Raw genomic sequence first — 27,801 nt, 5'->3', positions numbered from 1 at the left:
TTGTGCATGTAATGTTAGCTGACTAAGATGATCTAAAAAATTTTTTTTTAGTTTTCATTTAAGTTTGCATGTGGAAAAGTGATTTAGGATGACTGGACATAGTTATGGACATGCTGCCAGCATGCTGCCAGCATTTAACAACTTGTTTCTTTCCTTTTTAAAGTCATGCATAGGTTTTTGGTAACATTACCTCACAAAAAAAAAAACTGAAAAATAGCTAGTGTTCCTTGTATTTTTGTTTTGCATGTGAATTGCATGGAGTAAGTGTAGCCTGTTTCTCTCACTGCTTTAAATTTTTTACAAAAATTTCCATTACACATCATTCTTCTCTGATGTCTTGCCTGTTCTCGGCATGATTTCAGCTGAGTCAATTGTGTTCATGTGTCCAATCGAGGGGCCAACTATTCCTTGAACAGTCAGCATGGGAATATATCCCGTCAGTGCTGGATTTTGGTTCATTTCCTCAGAACTGACTGAAATGAAAAACTTGAAGCCATGCCAGTGTTGAGTTTTCACTGCATAACCCAAAATATCCAGCTGCTGTTATTCATTTACTGGGCCTGTATCGTATCTGTGCTGTTTTGCAAAACTTAGTGACTTGGAGAATAAAATCATCTTTCAGAGCTGGACATTTGATCAAATTTAAAGCTTACTTCCAGGCTAATTGTTCATGCTGTATAGTATTAACTGCATTTAAAGTTGTTCAATCAAAAATATTTAAAATTAAGCTTTATACAAAACACTTGGTCCTAGTATTAATAGAGATTTTCTGATAGAGACCTAGTATAGGACTTAAATTATATGTACAGATTGTTTCATACCTACATTTTTTTTTTTTTTGGACCCAAGCTGAGAGGCCAGGGGTCTTGATGCTGAGGATTCTGGGAGTTCGGGAGGAATGTGGCATGCAGGCTGCTGTGTGTGACAGGCTGCCAGAAGGAGAAAAGTGTGTGGCTCTTTTCAGCAAGGACACGGCCGCCCAGTTACAGCCTGCTCCAGGAGACATCGTCCACATCTATCCACCATGGTGAGAGTCCTGTTCCTTACCACCTTACCATAAAATAGCGAAAGAGAGTTTGTTTATTATCTGTGATGTTAATAAACAATTTATTGGCTACTGACCTAACACTGTTTTTCAGAGTGATTTAAAAACATTTATTTTTTGAAAATATTTTATCTAATTCGTGCTTGCTCATGCATTTGAACAAATGTTTAACCCTAACTATTAAACTTGGCTTGGGCAATATGGGCATATGAACACAATCTTCTGCATTCCTTAGTTTATATTTTTTATCATGCAAAAGACCTTTTAGTATAATTCTAATGTCCATCTGTTTCTGAAGGTAAAGTAAATGTAAAGAAGAACTTTTATATTGCCATTATTATTTCAAGATGAACCCTTACTAGACTGAAGTAACTTGTTGAAGTTTTACTTGATTATCCGTACATTTCCATATATGTTTTTACATAAATGAAAATATAAGTATCAAAAATGATACATCATGCTTTTAAGAAATGTTCCTTTGTCAATCATAATGGTATTGCATTGCATTATGTGTTCTGACGACTAATATTTATATGCATTTTATGTCTTCAGTCTGCTATACAGTTATAAAGATCTCATTGTTTAAAATGATAAGCTATCAGAATTTCGTTCTTTACATTTCATTCCTTTTCTGACTCGCTGGCAATTTTATTTTTCAATTTCATCATAATTTCATCAACTGGAGTCTCGATCACTTGTGTTGCACAGCATTGGCGGACATCTCCCTATATCTTCTGGCAGTAATTTGTGATGAAACACTGTTCGAGCTGTCAGCCGTGTGCAGCTGCGTGTTTTGCACAGAGTTGATAAGCGCGAGAGGCCTGTGGGGCTGGAGTTGAGAGGGACAGACGAGCCAGTCTCCATCTGTGTGGGAGGACCACAGATCCACAGATCCATCCAAACTGGAGAGGCCAGGATTCGCCGGAAGCCAGGGCCCCTCCCCCGTATCGCCCCCATGTAGCGTAGCTCCCACGTCATTCCTCAGCTCCAGGGAATGGCCTGCATACCTCTTCCTGGCAGCTCTGAGCTCATTTCCAGCAAGCCGGGAAAAAACATTGCTGGATCCTTTTTCTTCCCTCGCCTTTTTTTTCTTCTTTTTTTGAGGAGCTTTAGGCAGCGGATCACAATAACTATGACAGAGGCCAGAGGGCTGAATAGAAAACACATGCAGCACAGTGTGTTGCTGGCACAGTTTCTCCTCTTGTATCATTTTCTCTCTTACTTTCTCTCCCCCTGGGGAGTGTTTGCTTTAAGGGCAGGCGTAGGTGACCCTGGAAAGTCCAAAAGTTCATTGTACCCTGGAAAGTCCATGGGTTTGACATTTCAGGCCCCTTAGTTTGCAGCACTGAAGATGGGCAGCAGATGATAACACTTTACATATCGTCAAATATATTTTAAAATGTGCGGGTCGTTGATAAATGCAGACATTGTTTTTTTTTTGTGTCAAAATACACAAGGTGTATGTCGTTTGGTTTTTGCAGTTCTTTGAAATAGTCATGCAGTGTGACCAGGGTTGAGCAAAATCCCTTTCAGTTCATCAGGTGGAATTTTAATTGGTTCGGCCTCTCCCCACCAGAAGTTAAATTGGAATTAAAGATTCAGATATTTAAATATAGTAAAAATTCTACTTCGAATTATATTTCAAATAGCACATAAGCCTATAAAACCTTTTAAGTTTATAAACTTTAAACTTGCAGAAACGTAATGCCAATCCTTTGTTTTCTAAAAATTACACTTATTGAAGTTCACTTCAGATTTAAAATTTCCATGAACCACCAGTTTGATCTTAGTGCAGATGTTTATGTCTTTTTTGTACATTTGTTCTTAACTAATTTTACCTCAGGAAACTTCATTGGACATGCCATTGTAAAATTACTGTTCACACTGTTCCCAGCTTCTTCATGGTTCAGCTATGAAGGAAATACCTGTCATCACTGGGTAGTGATTACACCTGTGCTGCACCCTCACCTGTTTGTGTCAGTTCTGACGTCAGCACACTCTCGTGTTTGTTCTCAGACTTCCTGTTCAGATCCACCGGAAATGCATTCACATGTATAAACGATTGTGATGTGATTAAGTGTGCACTTACAGTAACTTAACAAATCTCTTTTAAGACTTTATTTCCTATGCACCTGATAACTAAGAATTTTGCTTTGTATTTTTATTTGTACATTATTTCTGATAAAAAGTTTTTTTTTTTTTTTTTGCATGAACTTATTCTCTTTTTAGTAGTAGTAGGTTTAGTATCAAATTTTGAACAGAGAAAAAAAACAGAGAAAAAAATAGTTTATTTTTATTTTATTAGAGATATTAGAGAAATAAATACAATTGGAAAAATAGCCTATATGGGAATAACTTCAAGGTTTTTTTAGAAAAGCATCCCTCAAGAAGTTGGTTGGAATATTAGATGTTAAAATACAGGAGCGTTTTGAATACCTGTGATGCTTACATTAGTGTTAGTATTTCATATATTTAATGACTTTATTATTCTAAAATGTAGATAAATTATATAATAGTTTAAATTATAATGATAAATAATTTTTTAATTATAATAGTAATTATAATATTATTAGTTATTACTCACAGTAAAAACACTTTCTCATTTCGAGACTTAATGGCCAACAAAAAAATCTGTTGTTTTTTTAGTCCTGTCACTGGATTGTCAAAGACTGGAATTTTCTGTCCTATTCTTCTTGGGTTGACAGCATGTTGAAAAAAGCACTTGTTTGCAGGAGGGCGGAGAGGACCTCCACCTCTCCTGTGTAAACTTGCCTTTGCTGGCTGCCCTGGAGCTGCACACTGTTGGCTGAAGTTCACTAGGTTCAGTGTGATTACTCGTTTCTGCTGGCACCTGTCCAATTCTCTCTCAGGGCAGGATGATTTGAATGCTGACGTACATGCTACGTCTCCTGACATGAGCTCTGCAGGCCCCGGCTTGTAGTGGAGGCCTCCGTTTATTGAAGACATGTTTGTTTGGAACAGATCTGTGACAAATTACCCTACACTCAGCACAAAGATTGATCAGGCTATTTGTAACCTACTTCTGAGGCCCTGCGAATGGCACATTCTCATGCATCCATGACAGCGCTTTTAATGTATGTGCTTACCAACGTGCAGATGTTTTCACAGAAATACTTACTCCATTTGCAGGCTCTTGTCCCCATGTGCTTCTTATCAATAACTAGTTGTAAACACTTTCCTGTACAAACTGATCATAGTTCTTTTTAGGGCTGCATGAGTCATCATAATAAAACAAAATTGCAAAATGGCTTAGTGAGATTTAATTAAATGAATGTATGCATTAGGTTGTTTAAAAGTGTGGAACTGTTGTCATCCGTCGGTTTTCAGTGTCTCAGAGTGACTCGGTTCACAGTAAATGCTGCTCCACATGAGCTCAATCTCTGCATCTGCTCCGAGTTTGAGTGTCTTTAACATGCATTTGGGAGCGCAGCGTGCCAACTATCTTCCGATGCTTGTAATAAGAAGCACTTCACAACCAAAAAGAAGGGCTTTCTGTCTTCTTTCAGTTTTCTATCACAAAGAAGTTTAGTACTTGAATGTTCTTGAAAAGATATATATATATATATATATATATATATATATATATATATATATATATATATATATAAATATCTTTGTCTTAAATATTTTGTCATTATTTTACAGTAAAATATTATTTAATGAAATATTAATATTTTATTAGTAATAATAAATAATTTTTATTTTTAATTCATTAATATTAGTATTATTTCATTTTATGGTTGTAATGTAATAAATGCATTATTAGATTATTTTTCTTAAATACTCAAGTTCAAATACTCCGTTCAAATACTCACATTCAAAAGACAATGTTAAGTGTTTCTTTTATTGCATTTGATCTATTTGTGTCAATAGATTTCTATTGCAGTACAGATTTTTAAAGGCCGTTTTCTCAAAATGAATTTTTTTTCATAAATATTCACTTCAGTAGCACTTACACACACCAAACTTTAAATGTATATTCCTGTCTGTAAGGTTTTTGCAGAGGGATTTGTTCATATATGATTTGCTAGATTATATACAACATTTTATTCCCCCCAAAATTGTGAAAATATAATGTTTTCTATCCATTCTAATTATGGAGTGACAAAACTGTGTTCAGTCCATCCAATGTTTAGATTTTTGTACTAGAAAATTATTCAAATCAGAACATATTTCATTAAATAATTACTCATTTGGATATTTAAACCTAACACTTTAGAAAACTTGTAATACAAAAAATGTTTGCAAATATCAATACAGCAAATGTTACAATAGTATTATTGTAATTTCTTATTTTGCTTTATTTAGTAATTTTTAGAATTATTTTATAGCCATTTTGATATATAATCCCAAATTTTTGGCAGTCCTACAAACAAGCACAGCAAACCTGGATTTTTTTTTTTTTTTTACTTTTAGCAGAAAAACTGCAATTGAGTTCACTTGTGCAGCTCTAGCCTCTTGTGCAGTAGGCCAAAACTAGCCTCATTTAGCCATCGGCATAAAGTCTGGTCCTCTTTGCTGCTATTTTACCTTTATTTATATTTGAAAAGAAAAAAAGATGAATACTAGTGCTTAAGAAGGAGCCATGTTTGAATGCCACTCTGTATAGAATCATAAATTATTTTGTCAAACAACATCTAAAGCTTGTTTTGTGTGTTTGTTCCTGCTCTGTTACTAAGACACAGCAAGGCAGACCATTATCACAAGAGCGCAGATTGTTTCACAGTCGTTCCGTTAGATGCCAAGTACAAAGTAAATAGTGTTTTGATACAAACATGTTTTCAGACCGCCTGTGAAATGGAAAAGAGCATCTTTGTTGATCAGTCAAGTCACTAACAGTTGTTTTCCACTCAGAGAGGGACGGGCTTGAGCATTCGTGTGTACCTGAGGCTTTTTTGAGACTCTTTTATGTGTGTGAGAAGTGTGGAGGTGGTTGTGCTTGGCGAGACCGCTGTCAATCAATCAACGTAGATGAAACTCAATGCAGTTGATAAAGCTGTCATAAAAACCATCACGTGGCACTTCCAAGAGACTTGATGTTTTCATACTGTAACTGTTTTTACAAAAACAACTCATTATGACCATCAGACCTCTGTTTGTCTCTCTAGGCAGAATCTGGTTGTGGAGGGTGAACGTTATCCCATAATTCTCAACACCCACTTCAGTCAGAAAGTCTGTGAAGAGACTAAGCTGGATAATGCAGATGGTCCGAGAGCCGCGGGCGCTGTGGAGAAATGCAGACCTCCGCCGTTAACCAGGAGCCTGTGGTGGTCTGTCACGAGCCAAGTGTCATCCATTCCCTGTAAACAGGTTCGTCAGCAGTCCTCTCTCATGTGAGCACGGGAAGGAAATGGAAAAGAGCGAGCGTCTATGTTAGATTTCGAATTCAGCCACACATAAAAATGTGTGAAAGTGCTGTTGGAATGGAGACAGCTGCTGTTTCCTGTGTGACACTCATGAGTGCAGATGATTTATGAGGGATGTTTTTAATGCATAAATATTTGCTTTAGTGTGAAAGCCAAGCCAAATTGTCCGGTTCGACAAGACCCTGGCGTAACAAATTCTTTTTAAAAGACATTTGAAGAATAAGGCTTTGCACTTTTCCTCTCTTATTGTAATACTCAAAATAAGAAGGTCAGTTTTGTCCATACAGAGTCTGTGTTGGTTGTAAACACATAGTGTTAGCCACAGTTTACAGAATACAGAGTAACTATCATCTGCTACTCTGAGATCTTTTTGAGTTCTCTTATCAAAAATGTGAGCATACCAACACAACTCCACCTAAAAAGGAGTATTTTATAATCATTTACTCACCCTTATAACATTCCAAAACTGGAACACAAAAGAAGATATTTTAATTTATTTATTTTTCCTTTTTAGAATAGAAATCATTGGGCTCTGATGTTGTTTTTTTCTCAACATTTTCAACTTATTTCATAAATATTTTCATGTTTAGGTGGCGTATCCCTTTATATGTGCATTATCATATTGTCATTACCAGATAATCTGTCACCAATTCTTCTTTTTTATGATAAATACATTAAAACAGTAATATTGATCCTAACCTTGAATCAACAAACAGAACTAACAATTATTGCTACATGTGTGACTGCATCCTATAATTACTATTAATTAATAATATTGATAGTTCATCATCTAGCTGACTACGTCTTGTATTATTATTATTATTTTTATTTTTCTAAAATCCTGTCAAACGTGCACAAACTACTAGCTACTACTAAATATTGTAGAAACATAATTTTCTGTAAAGTTGCTTTGTAATGATTTGTATTGTTAAAAGCGCTATACAAATAATTTTGAATTGAATTGAATTGAATTGAATTGAGAAATATTATTGCAATTGAAAACAGCAGCTTTCTATTTGAATATATTTTAAAATGTAATTTATTCTTGTCATGCAAAGCTGAATTTTTAGCATCATTACTCCAGTCTTCAGTGTCACATGATCCTTCAGAAATCATTCTAATATGCCTATTTGCTGCTCTTATTATTATCAATGTTGAAGACAGTTAATATTTTTGTGGAAAGCTTGATTTGTGTGCTTTGATGTAGGGTTGTGGCGATAGACAATAGTATAGTGTATCGACGATAGTCAGAGATATCGACATAAGCAGATTTCTCTGTCGATAATAGGCCATTTTCCTATTAATGTATTAGATTATAATAATAATAACTATTATTTTTATTAGGCTGCTTATTACAATTCGGCTAGAAAAATGCCTAGCTATTTCACTTAAGCACTGCATGTCACACACACACACACACACCGCGCGCAGGAAGATTAGAGCCTGTAGATGCTGAAGTTAACATAACATAGATAACATAGTTCGGATAACACGTAAAATCCATGAAATGAAAGAGATAGAAAACGAGGAGTTGGTGTCCCACACATTTAATGGCTGATATAGGGCAACGCGCTCTTCTCATACATGAGAGAGTAACTCTTTCTTGGAATTACAAATAAAGTAAAGAAAAAATAATAACAAAGCGGCAGAGCGAACTTATCAATAGTGGTTCTCACATAGTCCATCTCTTAAAGACAGATCACTTATAACACACACTAAGTGGTGATGACGTAGAAGGACTTGAGAAACACTATGGATGATAAGTTCGTTCTACCGCCTTGTTATTATTTTCATTCACACACTATAATGCGATGCATGCAAAATACATAGTTTTGGCCGTCACAAAGTCTACATCCACAAACAGACGTACATCGTCTGCAGATATAAGGTATTTCATTGCACTTTAACAAGTAATCTGAACGGCCTATAAATGTGCAATATTTTAAACAAGCCCTCACTGACTGAGTTTAATGGCACAGTTATGTTCGAATGCATGTTATTCTTGTTTCTGTGGCTGTGCTTCTGTCTCATCATGAGGCGCGCGGTCCGGAGCGCTGTATGACTGATGCATCAGTTCAATTAAACTTTACTCCAAATATATGAACTTACCTGTTTTAAATGCTTTATATTTAACGTTTTTGTTTATGTCCAATATTAGTGTTAAACTGCTAGACTTTAAATTAAATCTACTATTGATTTTCACCGTTGACTGACTATGCAGAACATTTAGACTGATAACTACCGTGCGCAGATGTGGCAAATTTGTCACAGGACGCGCGATATGACAGTTGTGTCAGACGAAATATGAACTAGCTGTTCTAAATACAGTGTTTTTATATTTAACGTTAGTTTATCAGTATGTTTTAAAGTATATTTTTTAGAATATTGGATTCCATAAGCTCTCTCTTGCGCACCTGCACAGTTTAAAACACCAGAACAAGGAGTCTCTCTCTTGCTCCACCCATGCACTATAATATCGTGTATCGTCGATCACACGGGCTGACGATATGACGATTTGAAAAACAGAGGTGGGTAGAGTACCCAAAAACTGTACTCAAGTAAAAGTAAAAGTACTTCTAGAAATATTTACTCAAGTAAAAGTAAAAGTACTAGTCTTGAATAGTTACTTGAGTAAGAGTAAAAGAGTATCGGATAAAAAATCTACTCAAGTAGTTAGTTACTAGTTACTTTGGGTCATATATACTGAGCCTATTTTTATTTAGATATATAGATAAAATGTATGTAATGTATGTGTGCATGTATAAATGTATATATTTCATCAGCCTTTACTCCAATTTATGTAATTTATTATAAAACCCTGTCTGTTTACTTAAGTAACAGATATAGGTGTCATGCCATAACATATTTTTAATACGACTGACTTTATATTAAATGTGAATTTAACATTGAAAGTTAATGTGATATAAATATTGCTACTAATCTTTCATTGTTCAGAAAGAGAGCAAATAACATTTACATTATTAAAGATCATTTTCACTGACAGTCTAGATTTCAATCACTCTCAGAAACTCCCATTAAAATCACTGAAACTGTTAACACTGTGAAATCAATATCTTAATTAAAGATTCGTACACACATCTGCACTTTGTTGTTTGTGATGAGATAATTCGCCAAAAAGAGGTATTCAGTCAGTGAGCGAGTGAAGGAAGCACCGGCATTTTAGCGATGACTCATCTGAACGCCTCTGATTGGCCAATGCTTTAATAAGCTCAAAAGAATCGTGTGTGATTGGTTATAATGCGCAGCGCTGTATAAACGTATCTATCTCTGGCTCAGCGCCAGCAAGCGATCACAGATCTGAATTTAGAGCTGATGATATGACTCGCTGAACGTACTCGCACCGGTGTGATTGTATTAAAATGAATAATATCTTAATCGGCTATTTTTTGTCTTTTGGAAGCCTCTGTTATAAGCCACACACGTACAACAAAGTAATGTCACAGTGGTATCGTGTACTGTAATCGAATGTAGCCCAAGTTATTACCTGTTAAACAGTAGACAGCACACGCGGTGTTCATCTAATAAGGATCTCCATCGCTAGCAAATAATAGCCTTTGCAGATTTGCTTTCAATTCAGTGCAGTTCCAGCCACGTTTTCAACGCTGCTGATGTTAAACGTTACAACTCTGAGTGAACCGCTTCAGACGCTCAGCGCGTGCGGCAGGGAACTGAACGACTCATTCAAACTGATTCATGAACCAATTCACTCGTTTGCCAATTGGTTTGATCGAGCCTTTGAACAGAATTGACTCAAAAGAATGAATCATTCGCGAATGGGCATCGCTCATTGCCCAGAGAAAAGTAGACGGCGCGTTTGGAATAAACTGAAGCATTTATAACATTTATTGCATTAAGATAAAGTAACGAGAGGAGCGTCACCCACACTAACGAAGTAAAAGTACAGATTTTTCCCCAAAAATTTACTCAAGTAAGAGTATAAAGTTCCCATCTTTAAATATACTCCGAAAAGTATTAGTTACCCCAAAAAATTACTCAAGTAAATGTAACGAAGTAAATGTAACTCGTTACTACCCACCCAACACTACTTTGATGAAAAGAAAGTTCAAATGAACAGCATTTATTTGAAATCTTTTATAATATCATAAATGTCTTCACTGTAACTTTTGATCAATTTAATGCATCCTTGCTTAATAAAAGTAGTATTTTTCAACAGTAGTGTAGATGTTTGCTTACAGGGATTTACAGTGAGAGAGAGAGATCATATATTGTTCATTATCAGTGAGAGTTGCTGTTACTGTTGTTGCCTTAAAGGGACAGTTCACCCAAAAATCTAAATTCTGTCATTAATTACTCATGTTGTTCTGAACCTGTAAGATCAGAAATTAAGATATTTTTGATGAAATCTGAGAGCTTTCTATACCTGCATAGACAGCAGTGCAACTACCACATTCAAGGCCCAGAAAGATAGTAATGACATTGTTAAAATAGTCCATTTGGCATCAGGGGTTCAACCTTAATTTTATGAACCTACGAGAATATTTTTGTTCTTTTCAATTTCAGACTTAGAACGCACATTTACGACTGAACAACTGATGCGACATTAATTATTTTATTGATGTCTTTACCACATTTCTGGGCCTTGAATGTGGTAGTTGTGTTGCTGTCTATGCAGGGTCAGAAAGCTCTCGGATTTCATAAAAAATGTCTTAATTTGTGTTCTAAAATATGAACAAAGGTCTTACAGGTTTGGAACGACATGAGGGTGAGTAATTAATAACAGAATTTACATTTTTAAAACTATCCCTTTAAGAAATTGTTGGTGCCATTCTGTGCCGATATTACATTGAAGTCATAATTCTATTGGTGTGTTTAGAAAAATTATCTCCATTTTTCCATCTTCAGGTCGGTGAGTTGAACAGAAGCGGCGTTCGGAAGTCTCTGCTGGATGCAGTGGAGGATTGTGGGTCATCGGGCTCTCAGAGCGGTCCTGTTGAGGTGGTCGTTCAGAGAGTCTACTGCATACCCATCACCCAGTCATTACCCAGAACTTCTCTCCAGCACAGAGCGCTTGATAAACCTCCACCAGAATCAGCACCACCTCATCACATTGGCAGGTAATGGACTTCTGTTTCATTTCTCTAGTTTAGATAACACTGTTACTTGGAGAGAAAAATGAAAATGTCATGGTACACTGTTGCAGCTTGCAGATTTTAAGTACAAAAACACTGTTTTGGTCAAAGGCATATAAATCAGTATGTATATATTTCTGTTCAACGTTTGGGGATGGTAAGATGTTATTAATGTGTTTCAAAGTAGTTTCTTATGCTAAACAAGTCTGCATTTATTTGATTAAAAACACAGAAAGAGTGACATTGTGGAATATTATTATAATTTAAAATAACCGTTTTAAAATATTTAAAAATGTAAGTTATTTTTCACATGCAAAGCTGAATTTTCAGCATCATTACTCCAGTCTTCGGTGTCACATGATTCTGCAGAAATCATTCTAATATGCTGATTTGCTGCTCAAGAAACATTTCTTATTATTATCAAAGTTTTGATGTTTCGTATCTTTGTGGAAACTGTGTTAAAGGTCAAAAGAACAGCATTTAGTTTGAAATACAATAGAAATAGGAACTTTAGTAGCATTATAAATGTCTCACTTATAAACCCTCCCTTCTGATCAATTTAATGCATCCTTGCTGAATAAAAGTATTAATAATAATAAAAAAAATACTTTTTAATGGTGTGTATATGCATGCAGAACATTGTTATGGAATTTATTGTTAGATTTTAAGTCAAATAGCAAAAACAGAAAGCCCTTTTTTCACAATACATTGCTTTAAAGCAGCTTTAGAGAACATATTTGTATTTTTGCAGTATTTTTGTTGTTATTTTATTTTTTGCATTTCTAATCTGAGATTAAAAAAAAGATCTATAACCATTACCAACTTTAAGTAAATAAATGCAAAGTGCAGTTTATCAGCGACTCTCCTTTTCCAGTAACCAGCCAAACCAGTTTTAACAAACCAGATACCAGATAGGTCCCAAAACCTTTGCTCTAATTTGCTTCTAATAAAATGTATGTAAATTGATTGGGAATGTGCAGTTAATACAGAAATAGGCATGACATGTCCAAATCATATAGAATAAACATCAGTAGATCTAGAATCTGCTTTGTCAATCTGAGACGATGCGTGGTCATCTTTGTATGTGTTTTACAAGATTGTTTGTTCTGTGGTATAATAAGGCCATTGTCTGAACTCCACTGTTAAAGATACAAGAGGTCAGTCTCCTCATGGAGTGATAAATGATGAGAGAGAAACTTTGCTCCATTTTCTGTCAATGACTAACAAAACAACCTCTCCCAGTACATAGAGTCCTCTCTCTTTCTTTCTCTCTTTCTCTGGCTCATGCAGTTCTCTCGGCCATATGGCAAAACCCTACAAACTTTTATCTTCAGTCTTTTTGGTCTATTCTATTATCTACCAGGTGAAATTAAATGTTTCCTATTTGAATTATTTTTAAATTGAACCCATAGATTTAAATGTAAATGCTGCTTTACTATGTCATTGAGGGAAAGTATAAGGATTAGTGATAGTTAGTTGAGAACATCATTTTTTTCCGCAACAAATGGCCATATTGGCGTTCATTGACCATTGAGAATATCAAGCAAGTTTACCTGTCCTTTCATAAATAAAAATCATTATATTCCTGCTTTATTTCAAAATGACACGTAGCGGGTTTTTGATATTGACACAAAATGATATCTCAGTATTTTGGGGGGAAAGGGTTCTTTTTTTTCTTTTTTTTTTTTTATAAATATTTTGCTGAGTGTGTTGCTGTGCGGGTATTTTGGCTGGTTTAAGCCTGTCCTGATATGCCACTACTAATGCCAGTAGGTGGCGACAGGTGCATGTCTTAATGAGTGATTCATTGAATCACAAATGATTTGTTTAAAATTATTGATTAATTTAGAAACAAAGCAAGTGACTGTTAATAGACCTATTTAGGTGTTTGCGAGTTTTTTTTTTTTTTTTTTGAGGCTGGGGCCTGTCTGGTCTATAAAAGCAGTCTATGGAAGCCATGGCATAAAATAATAAAAAAGGTCATTTTGATTTATTTTTCAAAATTCTGACTTTTTTTTCTCGCAATTCCGAGTTTATATCCCATACTTCTGTCTTTTTATTCCTCAGAATTGACGTACTGGCAATTGTTGCAGTTAAATTGAGTTATAAAGTCAGAACTAGTAGATATAAATTTGCATTTATGAGAAAAAAAATCTGAATTGTGTGATAAAGTAGGTAAATGTTATATAGGTTTAAATAGTATTTAATGCTGTAACTGTAGGGCTAATACAGTATGTCTGTATATGTGAATATTATGTAAACATATTGTTTAAAACCAAATTTATGCTTTAAAAGTAGGGTAATCAACAGGTTCCATCTATAGTCTGTTTTTTTTCTATTCTTATTTTGACATCCAAAGGCACAAAAGTACATTTTTAATCTTATTCCATGGATTCTACTTGCTTCCCTCCACTTGTTATCAATAAGTATTTATTTATTGAATTTTTTTTTCCACCACAATGCGTGCACAGCTGCAAGTGACATATCTGTAACTTCTACTCCAAATTAGTATTATATGAACTATATGTACTATATGAATGTTCCTCTGAGACACAACAGTTCTACTCCGGCTTTATGTGGAACTATTTCCGTTGGCGAAACAGAAAAAATGAGAATATTGTGTCTAAAATGACCAATTCACATTCACTCTCACATGCTGGTATTCAGGGAAACAGCATTCTTGCTTGTGCTATCACTAAATTATATCTTATAAATATGAAAAACAAAAACCTATACAAAGACATTTTGCCTATAATCCCCATAACTTAGATTATATGAGCATTCTAAATTATAATAGACTTCATTACTCAGTGAATGCTTTTGGACTCTAAAGACATGTATTGAGTGACTAAATTATACTACACTAAATAATGTCAGTTTGCACATCATTAAAGCAACAATGATGTAGATGATAGATATTGCACACCCCTAGTGACACGGCTCTTTCTGCACCCTCAAAATGAATCCTAGCATTCCTATCTGTCAGATGTTCCATCTGAGCTTTTTCTGTGAAGGTGCCTTTATGGTCAGAGGTTTGTTATTAAACGGTTCAATAGTGAGCATAAGGCAATCGGAAACCAAGTCTGTTTCTCTTTTTTACTGCATTGTCAGTGCCAGTGTGTGCAGGTTTTAATTACACACATGCTGCATGAATTCAGCAAGATTGAAATCATTAACCACAGGTTAAGTGTCCACGTTCTACTCCCTCACGCACCCCCGATCTCACCACTGCTTGGGGACACGTTGTTTTGTTTTCAAAAAATGCACGTGGTGCTGTGTTGATGAAGGGTGATGGAAAAAGAGTCATTTGACTGACGGTAACCAGATCTGTGTCAGAAGCTACAGCGTTCCATAAACACTGAAGCTCAGGAAGACCAGACACTGTGGTATGGAATGTGTGTTGACAGGGGAACCCTGACTGGACCAAAAGCTGGTGCTGACAAAGATGCAACCAACACATATTCATACACACAATGCATAATATTTTTAACAAACCCCAGGACATGACTAGATGACATTCACTCATGTGTGTCACTCACTCCCTGTATTTTTTCTTTCCATAAATTCTCTTTTCTCATAAAGCAGTCTCATGATCTCTGAGAATGAGATTTTTAAGACTCGTCAATACAATACAAAAGACGATATATGAGCAAGTATTCAGTGTCTTATTTGCAGAACCTGTTTGAATGATTGATTTGTTTCTGACACTAAAATAAATAATCAATTGCAAAGAGAAAAAAGACTTTTATTATGATTGTTGACACTCTGTGCAGTATCACTTGATTATGCCATCCCATTATTGCTCCCTCATGATTTGATTTGTCTTGGCCAAAGTTTTCAGATGAAGAGAAATAACATTGACTTGTTTTCAGAACTATAAATTATCTCCTTCTGCGTGTTTTGTTGGCCCAGTATGAGTTAGATTGGGTCAGATGACAAATGTTCAGTTCAAATCCTGCACCTCACTATTTTTATCTAAATGATTTAGTTGTTGCTAAGGCAACTATCACTATTTCTAGTGATCTATACTTACGTTGAAGAATGGATCTCAGCTATATCAGGGGTGATGCTCTTTTGCCTTGGACTAATAACTAACCACCCTAAACTTCCTTACAAACCCCATATAGCAACACACAGGACGGATTGTCTCTGTTTAATTTGGGACCTTTTGAAGAAAATACTGCTTGTTTGTTTATTTGCTATACCGAGGAGTTGGTTTATTTTTTTGTAGGTACTTTTTCAATTTTTCTGTCACCCTAGTTTTCAGTCTTTCCCAAACTTATTTCTGAAGCTAAACTGTGAGCTTTAGTATATTTATATTTATTTGTTTGCCTGGTGACACAGCATTAATTTTAGCATTATTTATTATTTTCAATTTTGTAAAATAAATTTTCAATATATATATATATATATATATATATATATATATTACGGTTGTAACAGTACACAGAAATCACAGTTCGATCACGTTCATGGTTTGATACGAGTTCGGTTCAACAGGATTTTATTAAATTTTTTTTCTTCATTTATTTTTAAAAAATAGTAGTGCTTCATACATGTAGCTTGAGCAGTTGTTTTTGGATTAGATTTTTTATTTGAATTAGATTGTATAAATTCAAGATTTAAAGCAAAAACAGAATTGTCTGACTTTAGATTTGTGAAATTATGCAGCACCAAACAAAAACAGTAGACGGACTGAATGAAAATGTAAATTTATTCTCTGACAGTAGGTGGCGCTTTTGAAACAGCAGTGATACAGTGTTTCCTTGGTTACTGCTGTAAGCAAAGCAGCTACACTTATAAACACTACTTTAATATGCATTATATGGCTGTAAAATGAAAAGAAAACTGACATTGAAACATTTCTGAAGATGGTCAGCTCCTCTCAGATATACATTCATATAAACCCCAACATATTTATCTTCCTATATTTTGTGCATCGCAAACAGTGAGATTGATCTGCCTGCTACAGTATTATCTCCTTTTTACAGACCTCCACACAAAAAATTCCACACAAATTACATTTTTGGAAATGATTGCAATGCAGTTTGTGTGCAACTCTGGAATAGAGATCGGCCAAAATAAATCTAAAAACTGGTTCCGATTTATAGCCGGCATGCCATCTGAACTCACCATTTATGTTTTGGATTGGTGCGTAGATCATCTCTTCTTCTGCTCTTTCCTGTCATGACAGTTAGCGTTGCATTGTATTTGGATTTCGTCATCTGACTGCATGAACCGAACCATGAAGTCTGTACTTTGACAGTTCGGGGCGAGTACCGTTACAACCCACACACCCATATATATTAGGGGTTGCACAGACTAGTCTAGTAGTCTACTTCAATGCTCTGCCATGACGCTTTAAGCTTGACGTCGACTAGTCACTGGTCCTATAGAGGGCGCAACAGGATAAGAAATATTTAAAGGACTTCTACATTTCCACTTTGTTTCCAAACAGTTAACATGACAAATAAATGTGTACTCCAAAAGCTCCACAAGACGTGTGTGATTATATTACTGGATGGTCAAAATTGAACAGGAGAATGCACATTCGAAACAGCCTATTGTACAGGTAAGTTAATCACTGTTTTAATCTAATGCGCTGCTGCACTGGAACGCACACACAGGCTACAGACAGTAGCTCATACGTCACACGCTGATTGTGCGCGCACAGAATCATTCAGCGTGGAAATGTACTGTCATCACTGTTGTGATTTCTCAATAAAATATCTTGGAAACTGAAAAGTTCAAGCATATATTTCTTAATAACTAAATCCCACAGCATCACTAATACTAGAGAGACATGTAGAATTAATTCACACATGCAATTGCTCTCTCTAATGCATTCATATAAATGTAATCTTTTTTATCTATATCTGATTTAGAATGAGCAGAAATCTGTGAGAAATAAAACGACCCAAAGGCAAAAGAACTGATAAAAATGAGCTGTTATAGGAGCAAGAGCCATCTGGCCAGTGCTGTGTCATATGTCATAGCTGTGCACATGGGGTTTGTCACAGCTCCGTTTGTTCATTAATGACGTCATCAGCGACTAGTTGACTTCGACTCGACTTTCATCACATAAAAGTCCACTTTAAAAAAATCAGAAGTCGTTCAGTCCCTAATATATATATATATGTTGTTGTTGTTGCAGTTTTAGTAATTTTATGCAGTAACATTTCTGAAGGTTTTTACGCTTTTCATCAAATATTTACATTTTATTTTATTTCAGCTTTATTTTAATGAACAGAAACAATTTCAAGGCTATGTTTATAGGTTAAGTTTTAGTTAATAACACTAGTAAAACGCACATTTTGTTTTTTAAAATGCACATTTTGCACTACACACATCCTTAAAATCAGAAATCCATTTTTACCATGTTTATACCCTCCAACATGCAGCTTAGATGTTGACAATATTTATTATTTTCATGTGTGTGCTTCAACAAGACCACCGGTCTCATTAAAACCAGTTTGCAGTTATGTCCTGCTTTTTTTATTATTATTATTATGTTTCTTTCTCCTCCTTGAGTTTTTGTGGCCAGTTTCCAGACAATAATTAGAATTTAACTTTGGATCCAAGAAGATATGTTGTTCCAGTAAAAACTCAGAGCAGTATAAACAGGCTGAAGAAGTTCTCTGTGCTCAGACAGGAGGGGTTGGATGTTTTCTAGAAGAAGTGGAACACAATGTGCTTTATGTGTCGGATTACAGCCCTGTTTATCAAAAGCTCTGCTCCCATTGGCCAGAGCCGTGCCAGAAGGAATCCCGCCCACTGCGCATCAGCCAATCAGTTGCCAGAGAAGTTTTGGTGCATGTGTGAAGGAAATGGAGGTGGAGTGGGGTTCCTACATCCAGTAGACTTGTGTGAAATGTGTGTGTGTGTGTGTGTGAGTGTTTGGACAAGCTCAATGGATCGCAGTTCCTGGAAGCGCCTTCAAGTTGTTGCGAATTCCTGCGAATTCTCACAATGACGGATTCCTGAAAATGGCTAGTGACTGCGGCTGACCAATGCCAGAGATCCGGTGGGGGCAATGGCCCCCCAGCCCTGCTCCGTAGGAAGAAGCTCCTGATACAGGGAATAAAGAAGGGGGTTGTTTATGTCAACCTGGCCACACCAGAAAATGCTACTGCCCAGTCACCCCTCCTGTTCTCCGGTTTCATAGACACACGGGTCTAAACAAGCCTCAGTGTTCTCAACAGCACTCACTTAACCCCTGTGTTCTTTAGCAGTGCTACAACAGAGTAACAACAGGTCAGGATGAATCCAGATATGCCAGTAATGGTTTATCAAAGGTCATCTCATTTCGCGCCATCATTGTTAGCTTTTATCAAGTTTACCTGCTTTTTTATCTGTTTTGAAATCAGACGTTCTTTTGGGTGTTTATTAGTGCTTAGTTTTTTTTATTGATTTTAATTTAAACATTGTCAACTTGATTGCACAGATCAAGAGAACTGAACTGAGCTGGATAGTGACATCACTGATTCCTACAGAGCTGCCTGATGGTAAATTAAACTCATTCCATAATTGATGAACTGAAAGTTATTAAACTGAACTGAATCAGCACTGAACCAATGGTTACAGGAAAATTTACTTAACTATTGTCCTCTTTTTTTTTTTTTTTAAATAGCTGCTTTACAGCAGATTTGCAATTTGTCCACATCACTGAAACATAATTTTCCTGTTTAACACTGTAAAGCTGCTTTGCCACAATCTGTATCTGTTACATTGACTACGTTTACATGCTGTTAAAATTCGGGTTATGGTCGGGTTAAGGTCACTATTTGGGTTTCTGAAACATTCGGGATAACCCGTTTACATGCGTGAGCAGAGAGAGTTACCAATCCCGATGTAAACAGCGACGCACGGTTAGCGTCTGGACGTACGGACAACAAGACGCAATATGCGTCATTTCCGATTCTTCTTCCTGTATCCAAAGACAACAACAACAACAGCAGCAGCAGGCAGATAATGAATAGTTTAGGGCAGATAGCGATAGTCTTTGTTTGCGCTTTGGCGCTGGTAATGATCCACCAGCAGCACTTGACACTACTGTGCCTCTATACTGCACGCGGGGTTTTTTATGCGCCGTCTCTACTCAAAAGACCAAGATTCCTTGCGAATAGAACATGCGCAGAACACACATTTTGATGGGGATATGCCGAAACGCGTTTACAAGACCAAATATTCGGGTTAGAAAAGGGGTACCCCAGGTATAATATCCCGGTTTTTAAAAACCGGGATATGAGCATATCCGGGTTTTTGCCGGTGTTTACATGGCCGTGTGCGACCGGGTTATTGCTAATATCCCGGTTTTGAACGGGTTATTGGCTGCATGTAAACGCAGTCATTGTTTTATCCTAATCTGGCTCGAGTAGAGTTTAACACATTGTCTTGTAAAGACACAGTCCTTTTTTTTTTTTTGACAGTATAGATGTTAAATGACTAAACAGCAAATTTGAGATCAATATAAAATTCCAACTGATTCATATCCTGAATCAGGCGGCCTCTATGAACACTGAACATAAATCAAAAGAACTTCAGAGAATTTCGTTTTCTATCAGCTTTGCGTGTGAATCGCATGTGCACATCTTCTTGTCACCTTTAGCAAAAGATGAGAGAAATTGATGAGATAAATTTTGTGTTCTGGAACAATGTTGTAAAAATAACTTAACCACTGATTTCTAGTTTTGTCCTCAAGTGTGACTGCATCATATAATAATTGCTGTTAATAGTGTTCATCTTCTGTTTGACTACGTCTTTAATTAATCTTTCAGAAAATTTCTTGCATATGCACATAAACTGACAGTCACCACTGATAAGCTACTACTAAATATTGTAGAAACTGAATTTTCTGTAAAGTTGCTTTGCAATGATTTGTATCATAAAAAGCACTATAAAAATAAACTTGAATTGAATTTTGGAAAGCAAAAGAAAGTATTTTCACTTTCACAACAAAACATCTCCACAACATGGCGCCGGTGGCAACAGCGAGAATCAAAGTTAGCCTTCTTTCTTTGCGTGTATATTTGTGGTGTTTTTTGGAGAACGTAGTTAACTCGTAACTTTTATAAAGAATATTTCTTTCGGTGTGAGACTTTAGTTTTTTGCCGTTGTAACATTCCAAATAGAAAGGAAAACTTGAAATTACATCATATGACCCCTTTAAATACCAGTAATTTGACGATTCTCATTTTGCGTCTGAAAGAGAAACTCCTACAAATACATATTCAATAAGGTCAGTTGCAAGCATTACTGTCCGTGCCTTTTTAGTGCTAATTCTTAACTGCGTGTCTTGAGTAAATCTTGACAGTACTATTTTAACGACAAAAGACGGTTTGCGCTGGTGCAAGCCGTTAGTAAATCTAGCCCTTAATAAACAGATATAAAATATTTTATTTGTTTTTCCATGTCATGTGACTATTAAAAAACATCAGAAAACCGTGATCGAATGAGGGTTGTGAAGTTATTAAAATATTTACGTTAAAAAAAGTGCATTTCAAGTAAATATTTTGGGTTCAAAGGGGTTCGGCTGACAAAATGTTTGTGGAACTCTGTTCTAAACAGTCTACTTAATACTGTTTGTTAATGGTTTGCACATAAAGTTGTTTGAGCTGTATTCTTTGTTGAAAATGTGGACAAGAAAAAGAATAAAAGTACATTTTTTCAGGAATATCAATGCAGTTCTGCCTTGCAAGCACTTTTTTAACTAAACAACACGTCTTCAAATCAGTGTGAAGTATGTACGAATCAACTCTGTTTATTTTTGTATTCTACTATAGTTATCTCTACTGTGCAATCAAATCACTGTCTAGCATGTGAAAATATATTTAAATACCAGCCTGTTTGTTTAGTCCTGTGGTTTACCGGCTCCAAAAAAGTCACCGGTTTCTGTGAACTGACTGTAGAGACTATTAATACATGCAAAAATATCATTTTGAGTATAGAAACACCGCCGTGTGACCGCTGCGAGTCAGTCCATAGATCAAGTTATTAGTTAAGCCCTGTCTGGTGCCAAAGTCAACATTTAATCTGCAGACAGTATCTGTATCTATGTAAGTGTTTGTTGTTGGGATGAAGCTTCCCTCTTCATCAGCAACTCACATTTGCAGGTCTTAATTTTGGGCAGTTTATTTATAAATACAGTTTGTCATAATAATTTCAAATGCCTGCTGGATTTTTAGAAAGGTAGTCACAACTTCAGTCTTTCTTAACCACTCTCTTTCTTGCCATTTTAATTTCAGTTTAGTGTGCTTTATTATTGCCACAATAAAATACTGAACTTTTATGTTGCAAAAATAATGAGCAAAATTTGTAAAATAGAGTTAAATGACAGTAGTGTAAAATGAGTAAATAAGTAATATTTAGATACAGAAACTAAATCGGTAGTGCTAGAGCTGTAATTGGGCCTTAAAAGTTAGGCCCGACAGGACCCGAGCCCGACAGGTTTCGGCCTGAGCCCGACAAGTACATTTTGATTGACAGCTTTTTAAAAGCCCGAACCTGTTTACAGCCCGACATTATTCAAATGTGCGCGCACACACAGCTCTTTTGTCAAGAATGAGTCATACGTGTTTTAACATAATTTATTCATAACTAACGTAGATTATAGGCCACTTGGAAGTTATAAGGAATAAAGAAATAAAATAAGTCCTCTGTAACATCGTAACATCTCAGCACTCTAAATAGGCATAGGCTCATTTAGCCTATAAATAGACCAACGCAACAATAAAAATGAGTTTTTTTAATCAAATTAAATTAAGATAAATTTTAAATTAAGATTTTAAGATAAACGAAATTAAGATAAAGGCGCTGCCGGATTTGCTTCACCACTAGCAGCTGACATTTAATAAAAGAATAATGCCAACTACTCTAAATACTCTGTCCACATTATGCATTTAAGACTCAATGAATATTTAGTTATCATTTGAAAAACCTTTACTCACAGAGATTAGGCTAAGCCTACATGATTTTTGTGGAAGAAAATGATTGAATCCACTGTAGATGTCTTCAGCGTGTTCCTGCGCTCACTGATGGTGCGTCATTATTCACTCATTATTCTCATTAGAAACATGGTCAAAACTTTTCCACACCTCAGACCGTCCCGGGGCAAAGATCTTGATTGCACAGAATCTTCAAAGATCTTCAGCTCTAAGTAGTGCAAAGCAGTAGGGAATAATTTACTAAAGGTTGTTCATTGGTTCTTTTCCCTCTCTTTCTCAGGTTGTGTGCTCTAGTTCAGGACAGTTATGGGATGTTCGGTGAGGTTCTTCTGCACTGTGTGTCCACAGAATCAGAGATCCAGCAGAACTTGGAGCAACTGGAGGGCCATGTGTGTCTCCTCCAGGCCCTGAGAGTCGTCCAGCGTCTCACACGTGACAAGTGAGTCTATGATACATCACATTACACTAAAAACATCCTGCTGATCTGAAAAATATTATTTTAAACCATCTTTTTATTTTATTTTATTTTATTTTATTTTATTTTAATGTAATATGTAATCATTTAGCATATTTTTTATAAAAGGCAACTCACAAATTAGGACAATAGCAACAATAAATATTATATTATAAAACAACTCATACCTGTTAGATTTATAATTTATATATTATATTAGATTAGATTTAGATTAGATTAGATTATTCTTTGTAATATATTTTCACAAACATTTTTAAATTGTTGTTATTAATTTACTTTTATAAATACTGATTTACATAATATTTATGAATGTCATATTTATTTAAATATTTATGTATAGGTTTATATTATGTGTGTTTGATACATATTCTTGTATTATACATATATTATTGTTATTAATATGTGTAAACATAAATATTTATTTACAGGATATAGATTTATGAATTAAGTTGTATTTATTTATAGAATATAAGTTAAACTATAAAATGCAATAAAATGTACTTGTCCTCCTAAATCCAACTATTTGTTAAGTATTCAAACAGCATATCTTCATATTTTGTCTCAAACTGCACCCTGATTTTTTGCATTATTTGTGAATGATTAGTCAACTTTACTGCACTCCATTGAACTGAAAGTTAATATGAGCTCTTATTTCCACCTGCTCCAGCTCACATTAGTAGCTCACAGTGTCAGTGTGTCTGCAGCACTCCAGCCTGCTAGATTTACATCTCTCGCCACATGCGTCTGCTCACTCAAGGTTGTCTGCGTGGTCACTGCTTTAACATATGTGTTGATTAAGTTGAAGGTGGCATGTGATGGGAAATTCTGGTGACACGTTTCCACAGATATGAACATGAGCCATGAACACGAATACCCAAGATCTCTTTCAGCATGCACTGCTTATTTGGGATCAGTGGCCATCTATATGGTGAATATGGTCTGTGAGATTAGGGTTAGAGCACTTGAGGAAATTCTGTCATCATTTACTTGCTCTTCTACTTCAAACCTTCAAAATGTTTTTTTGTGTGTGTGTGTGTGTGTGTAACTCAAAAAGAGATGCCCATAGAATGAAAGTGGGGACTGGGACTGTCGGTCTCCAAAAAAGACACTAAGAACATAAAATATGTCCTTTGAAGCCATATGATTGCTTCATTTAAAGAAAAACTTGAATTTTACTAGTTATTTGCTGATAATATTAGAGAAGGGGAAGATTCTCAGTAAATAACATCACATCTTTTCTTCACATAAAGCTAGTGAATGATGGTTTTAGAGCACTTGAAATTCAGTGCAGAAGTCATTTAGACTGCTTTCATGGTAATTTTATCACATTTTAGCAGTCAGAGTTCCTAAATCCCACTTTCATTAAATGGAAAAGAGCAGCCTGGACTTTATGACTAATATCTCATTTTGTCTTCTATGGATGTACCTCATTTGGAACCAATAGTTCATTTATAAACTATTATAGTTTTTATTAATGTTTATTAAATTAGATTTTATTTTTAGGTTTAATATAAACATTTTAGTTAATTGTTAGTCATTTTATACTTTTTTGTCAGATCTGTTTTATTTTTATTTTTTAATATTGCTATTTAGGTTTAATTTATTTTTATTTTATTTTAGTTCACTTGTAGTTTTTATTTATTACCAGTTAGTAAATTTAGTCCATTTAATCCACTAGTTTCATAAAATATTTAAATATTATTTCAGCATTATTTCTATTTGCAAAAATAAAGGACAAATTGTAAATTTTGTGGTTAACTACACCTTAAATAAATGATTTTGTGCATGTCTGGATCAGTTGTGTATAGGGAAAGGCTCTGTATCGCACCTTCTTACAGTGGTCTAGCTCAGGGGTTTTCAAACTGTGGGTCGCGACCCACTCGTGGGTCACGGAATGGAACAAGGTGGGTCGCACAAAGTCACTTGGCTGCAGCTAATTTTGCGTTTCAATGACACACAGACACTAACACAGTTCAGTCTAGGGCTGCACGAATGTGACGAGTGGGGCGGGGCCTAGTGCCATGGGAACAGAGCTAGGCCGGTGGAGTGATTGGGAAATGAGCAACACTCACCGGTCTCAAGAACCACGGAGGAGATCGGAAAGATACAAAAGAGGAGCGATGACAGTGAAGGACGAGAGAGGACCAGGCCTGGGTTTTATTTTGTGTTTGTTTTTTATTTGTGCACGGCAGTCATCCGAGAGGGGCTGTCGCGCTGTTTTGTGTTTATTTGGTTATTAAAACTTTGTTTGATTGTCCGCCGGTTCCCACCTCTTTCCACGAAGGAGTCATCGAGGCGGTGGGCTGGAGTGAGTTCGCCCCCCCCCCCCCCCGGCAACTCACTCCAGCCCACCACATCGAGCACCCTCGGCGGCAGACTCCTTCGCCCTGCTCGATGGCACTGCGGATTCACCCCAGCGGCGAAGGATCTTCGGCAGCGCGCCCCTCCTTCCTCCCTGGCTTCGGCACCAGTGTAAAACATTAAAATCTTCACAATCACAGGAAGAAGGAGGCGGGAACTGGGAACCCACTCATCACAACGATATAGCCCACCAACATTAATAATGAACTGCAATATCCTTAGTGTGATTTTCAAATTGCAATTAAGTCCGTGTGCGTTGCGTGTTTTGAAGGTCTCAGAGCAATGTCATTAAAAGGTTCAATCGGTCTTTTTTTACCTATTTCACAATTATTTTAATCTCCAAACTGTTTTAGATAGTTCTGCTTTGCTTCTTATGCTTTTCTAAAAAAGTGTTGGATTGTGCTCCGTTCTCGCCGACACACACGGAAGGATCATGAATGCAACAAAACACAGCAGCGCAGATCACACTTCACTGGAGTGAGCCTGCTTCACGTTTTTATGGACACTACATATTTTAACGCCAGTAAACAAAAATTAAAACTTGTAAATTTGTAGTGAAATTTTCAGTTGTACTCTAAAATAAAATGGTTATTTTTCTTAAATACTTAATTTCTGTCATAAAAATTTTAAGTAAGATTAGGTTTAAAGTAATTTCACTCGTTGTTTTTTTTTTTTTTTTAATATTTTGGTGGGTCGTGAAATATATTACACTTGTCTAGGTGGGTCGTGGAATGGAAAAGTTTGGGAACCACTGGTCTAGCTCATCTTATCGGTTTCATCTTATCCATCTTGTTTTTAACGCTATTTTTTAGTTCCTCTTTTGTAAGTCACTCTGGATAAAAGCATCTGTTAAATGCATACATGTAAAAACAAAATACTCAGGGGAAAAATTAGTTAATAATCAGGAATAGGCAACTTTTTCCAAAAATTAATAGTATGATTGTCTGTACTCAGGGCTTAAAGTATTTTATCACGGATCTCCGGCGTGTGGCCGTGAGGAAAAAAAAAAAATATAATATTTGAGAGCCTGCGCATGCAGTTTAATATTTGAGAGCCTATTTATTTCTTATACCAATCATATGAGAGGAACGCAGCTTTTACTAACGTTACAAGCCTATCAGAAGCAGAGAACGGCGTGAAGGATGATTGACGCCCATACGTCGGAGAAAACAAAAATGGAGCGCAAGTTTATGAAGCCTGGGGATGATGTCCTAGACTCCTAGCAATAGATAAAGGACTCAAAAATAAATGGCGCTTTTTGGCAGTTGGTGCAAGAAACTGAGAGAGCCCGGGGCTTGTTTCTGCATGATTTCCTCGAGGAATTACTGAATGCCAGCAGCGGTAAGAAAGTGCTTGCTCGTTATGATTTATGTCGCGTTCCAGGCAACCCGTAACCCGTGTTTTTCCAACCTTAAACCCGTGAAAGTGCACTGGAACGGCAGTCAAACCCGTGACTTCCCACCCGTGAACTCGTACTAGATCGATGTACTCCGAGTTCTGACGTCACACAGCACGCGAAACAACAGCCAGTGTTTATGCAAGTGGTACACGTTAAAAAATAGATTTTAGGACAATGTAACGTTGCAATAAAATGAATAATCTAGCTAAGTTTCCTCGCGCTCAGAAAGTTTGGCGCGACTTGCCTGGAACGGTACAAAGTTGTTAGTCGTGGTTTGAAATGGTGACTTGCGAGCTAAAACCTGCCTGGAAAGCAGCACCAGACTCCGGTCATAGAGCCGCCGCCCGTGCACTTACCACAACGTTGCCGGGAGTAGAGACCTGCGCGGGAGGGATTTTTCCGTCCCGCTCCCGCAAAAATGTTATTTTCTCCTGCTCCCGGCCGCAAACAATCAAGTTTCGTCCCGCTCCCGCCCGCAAAATCCCGCGGGTAAACGTATAGCCTACAGTAGTTTTTCTTTTTTTTTAAATAAATTGCATATTCTGCCTGCTACTCTTATTTTTTCACTTGCTCCCCTGTTGAATATAAATTTTAAAAGAAGCAGAAAATAAACAAATGTTTCGTTTTATTTGCGTTTAATTAAAAGTATGAACATGAACAAGGAACTTAGAACATATACAGTAAAAAAAGTAAGAAATGTAAATAAAAAATATATATACCTATAATAATTAGGCTATATAGCCTAATAAATTATATAATAATAATAAATCTGGATTTATTTCAGTTTCAAAGGAAAAGTAGCTTATGGGGCCTGAGCAATTCATTCAAACATTTAACAAAAAAATATCCTTATTCCTCAATAACAAAATAGACCAATTTTAAATATTAAGCTAAATAAATAAATAAAAATAAACTGAATTGACTAAAAAAAACTGTACGACTACTTAATGTGCCCGTGCAGGAATATCATGTCGGTCTCTGTTGAGAGCTTCAGTTTAATCCGTCTCTGCTCCAGTATGCGACTGCAAATACTGAAAGCCCTCTCCGATGGTGCGCTACATGGCGTGTTTGCTTAATCTC

The 27,801-nt window shown here is 36.0% G+C and overlaps 1 protein-coding gene across 2 annotated transcripts in view; it reads left to right on the top strand.

Annotated features, from left to right (window-relative positions):
- The window catches only part of spidr (scaffold protein involved in DNA repair), a 58,019-nt gene that overhangs the window by 15,662 nt on the left and 14,556 nt on the right, over positions 1-27,801 (top strand). For both annotated transcript variants that reach the window (XM_059525069.1, XM_059525070.1), the window contains 4 exons: positions 850-1,027; positions 6,175-6,376; positions 11,317-11,528; positions 22,767-22,925. In XM_059525069.1, coding sequence (XP_059381052.1) covers positions 850-1,027; positions 6,175-6,376; positions 11,317-11,528; positions 22,767-22,925 — 751 coding nt within the window. The remainder of the gene's footprint in view (positions 1-849; positions 1,028-6,174; positions 6,377-11,316; positions 11,529-22,766; positions 22,926-27,801) is intronic.

This window comes from Carassius carassius, chromosome 35, assembly GCF_963082965.1.
Source record: "Carassius carassius chromosome 35, fCarCar2.1, whole genome shotgun sequence".
Lineage (NCBI taxonomy): Eukaryota > Metazoa > Chordata > Actinopteri > Cypriniformes > Cyprinidae > Carassius > Carassius carassius.
Note: the sequence above shows the minus strand (reverse complement) of the source record. Positions and strands in the feature narration are given on the sequence as shown.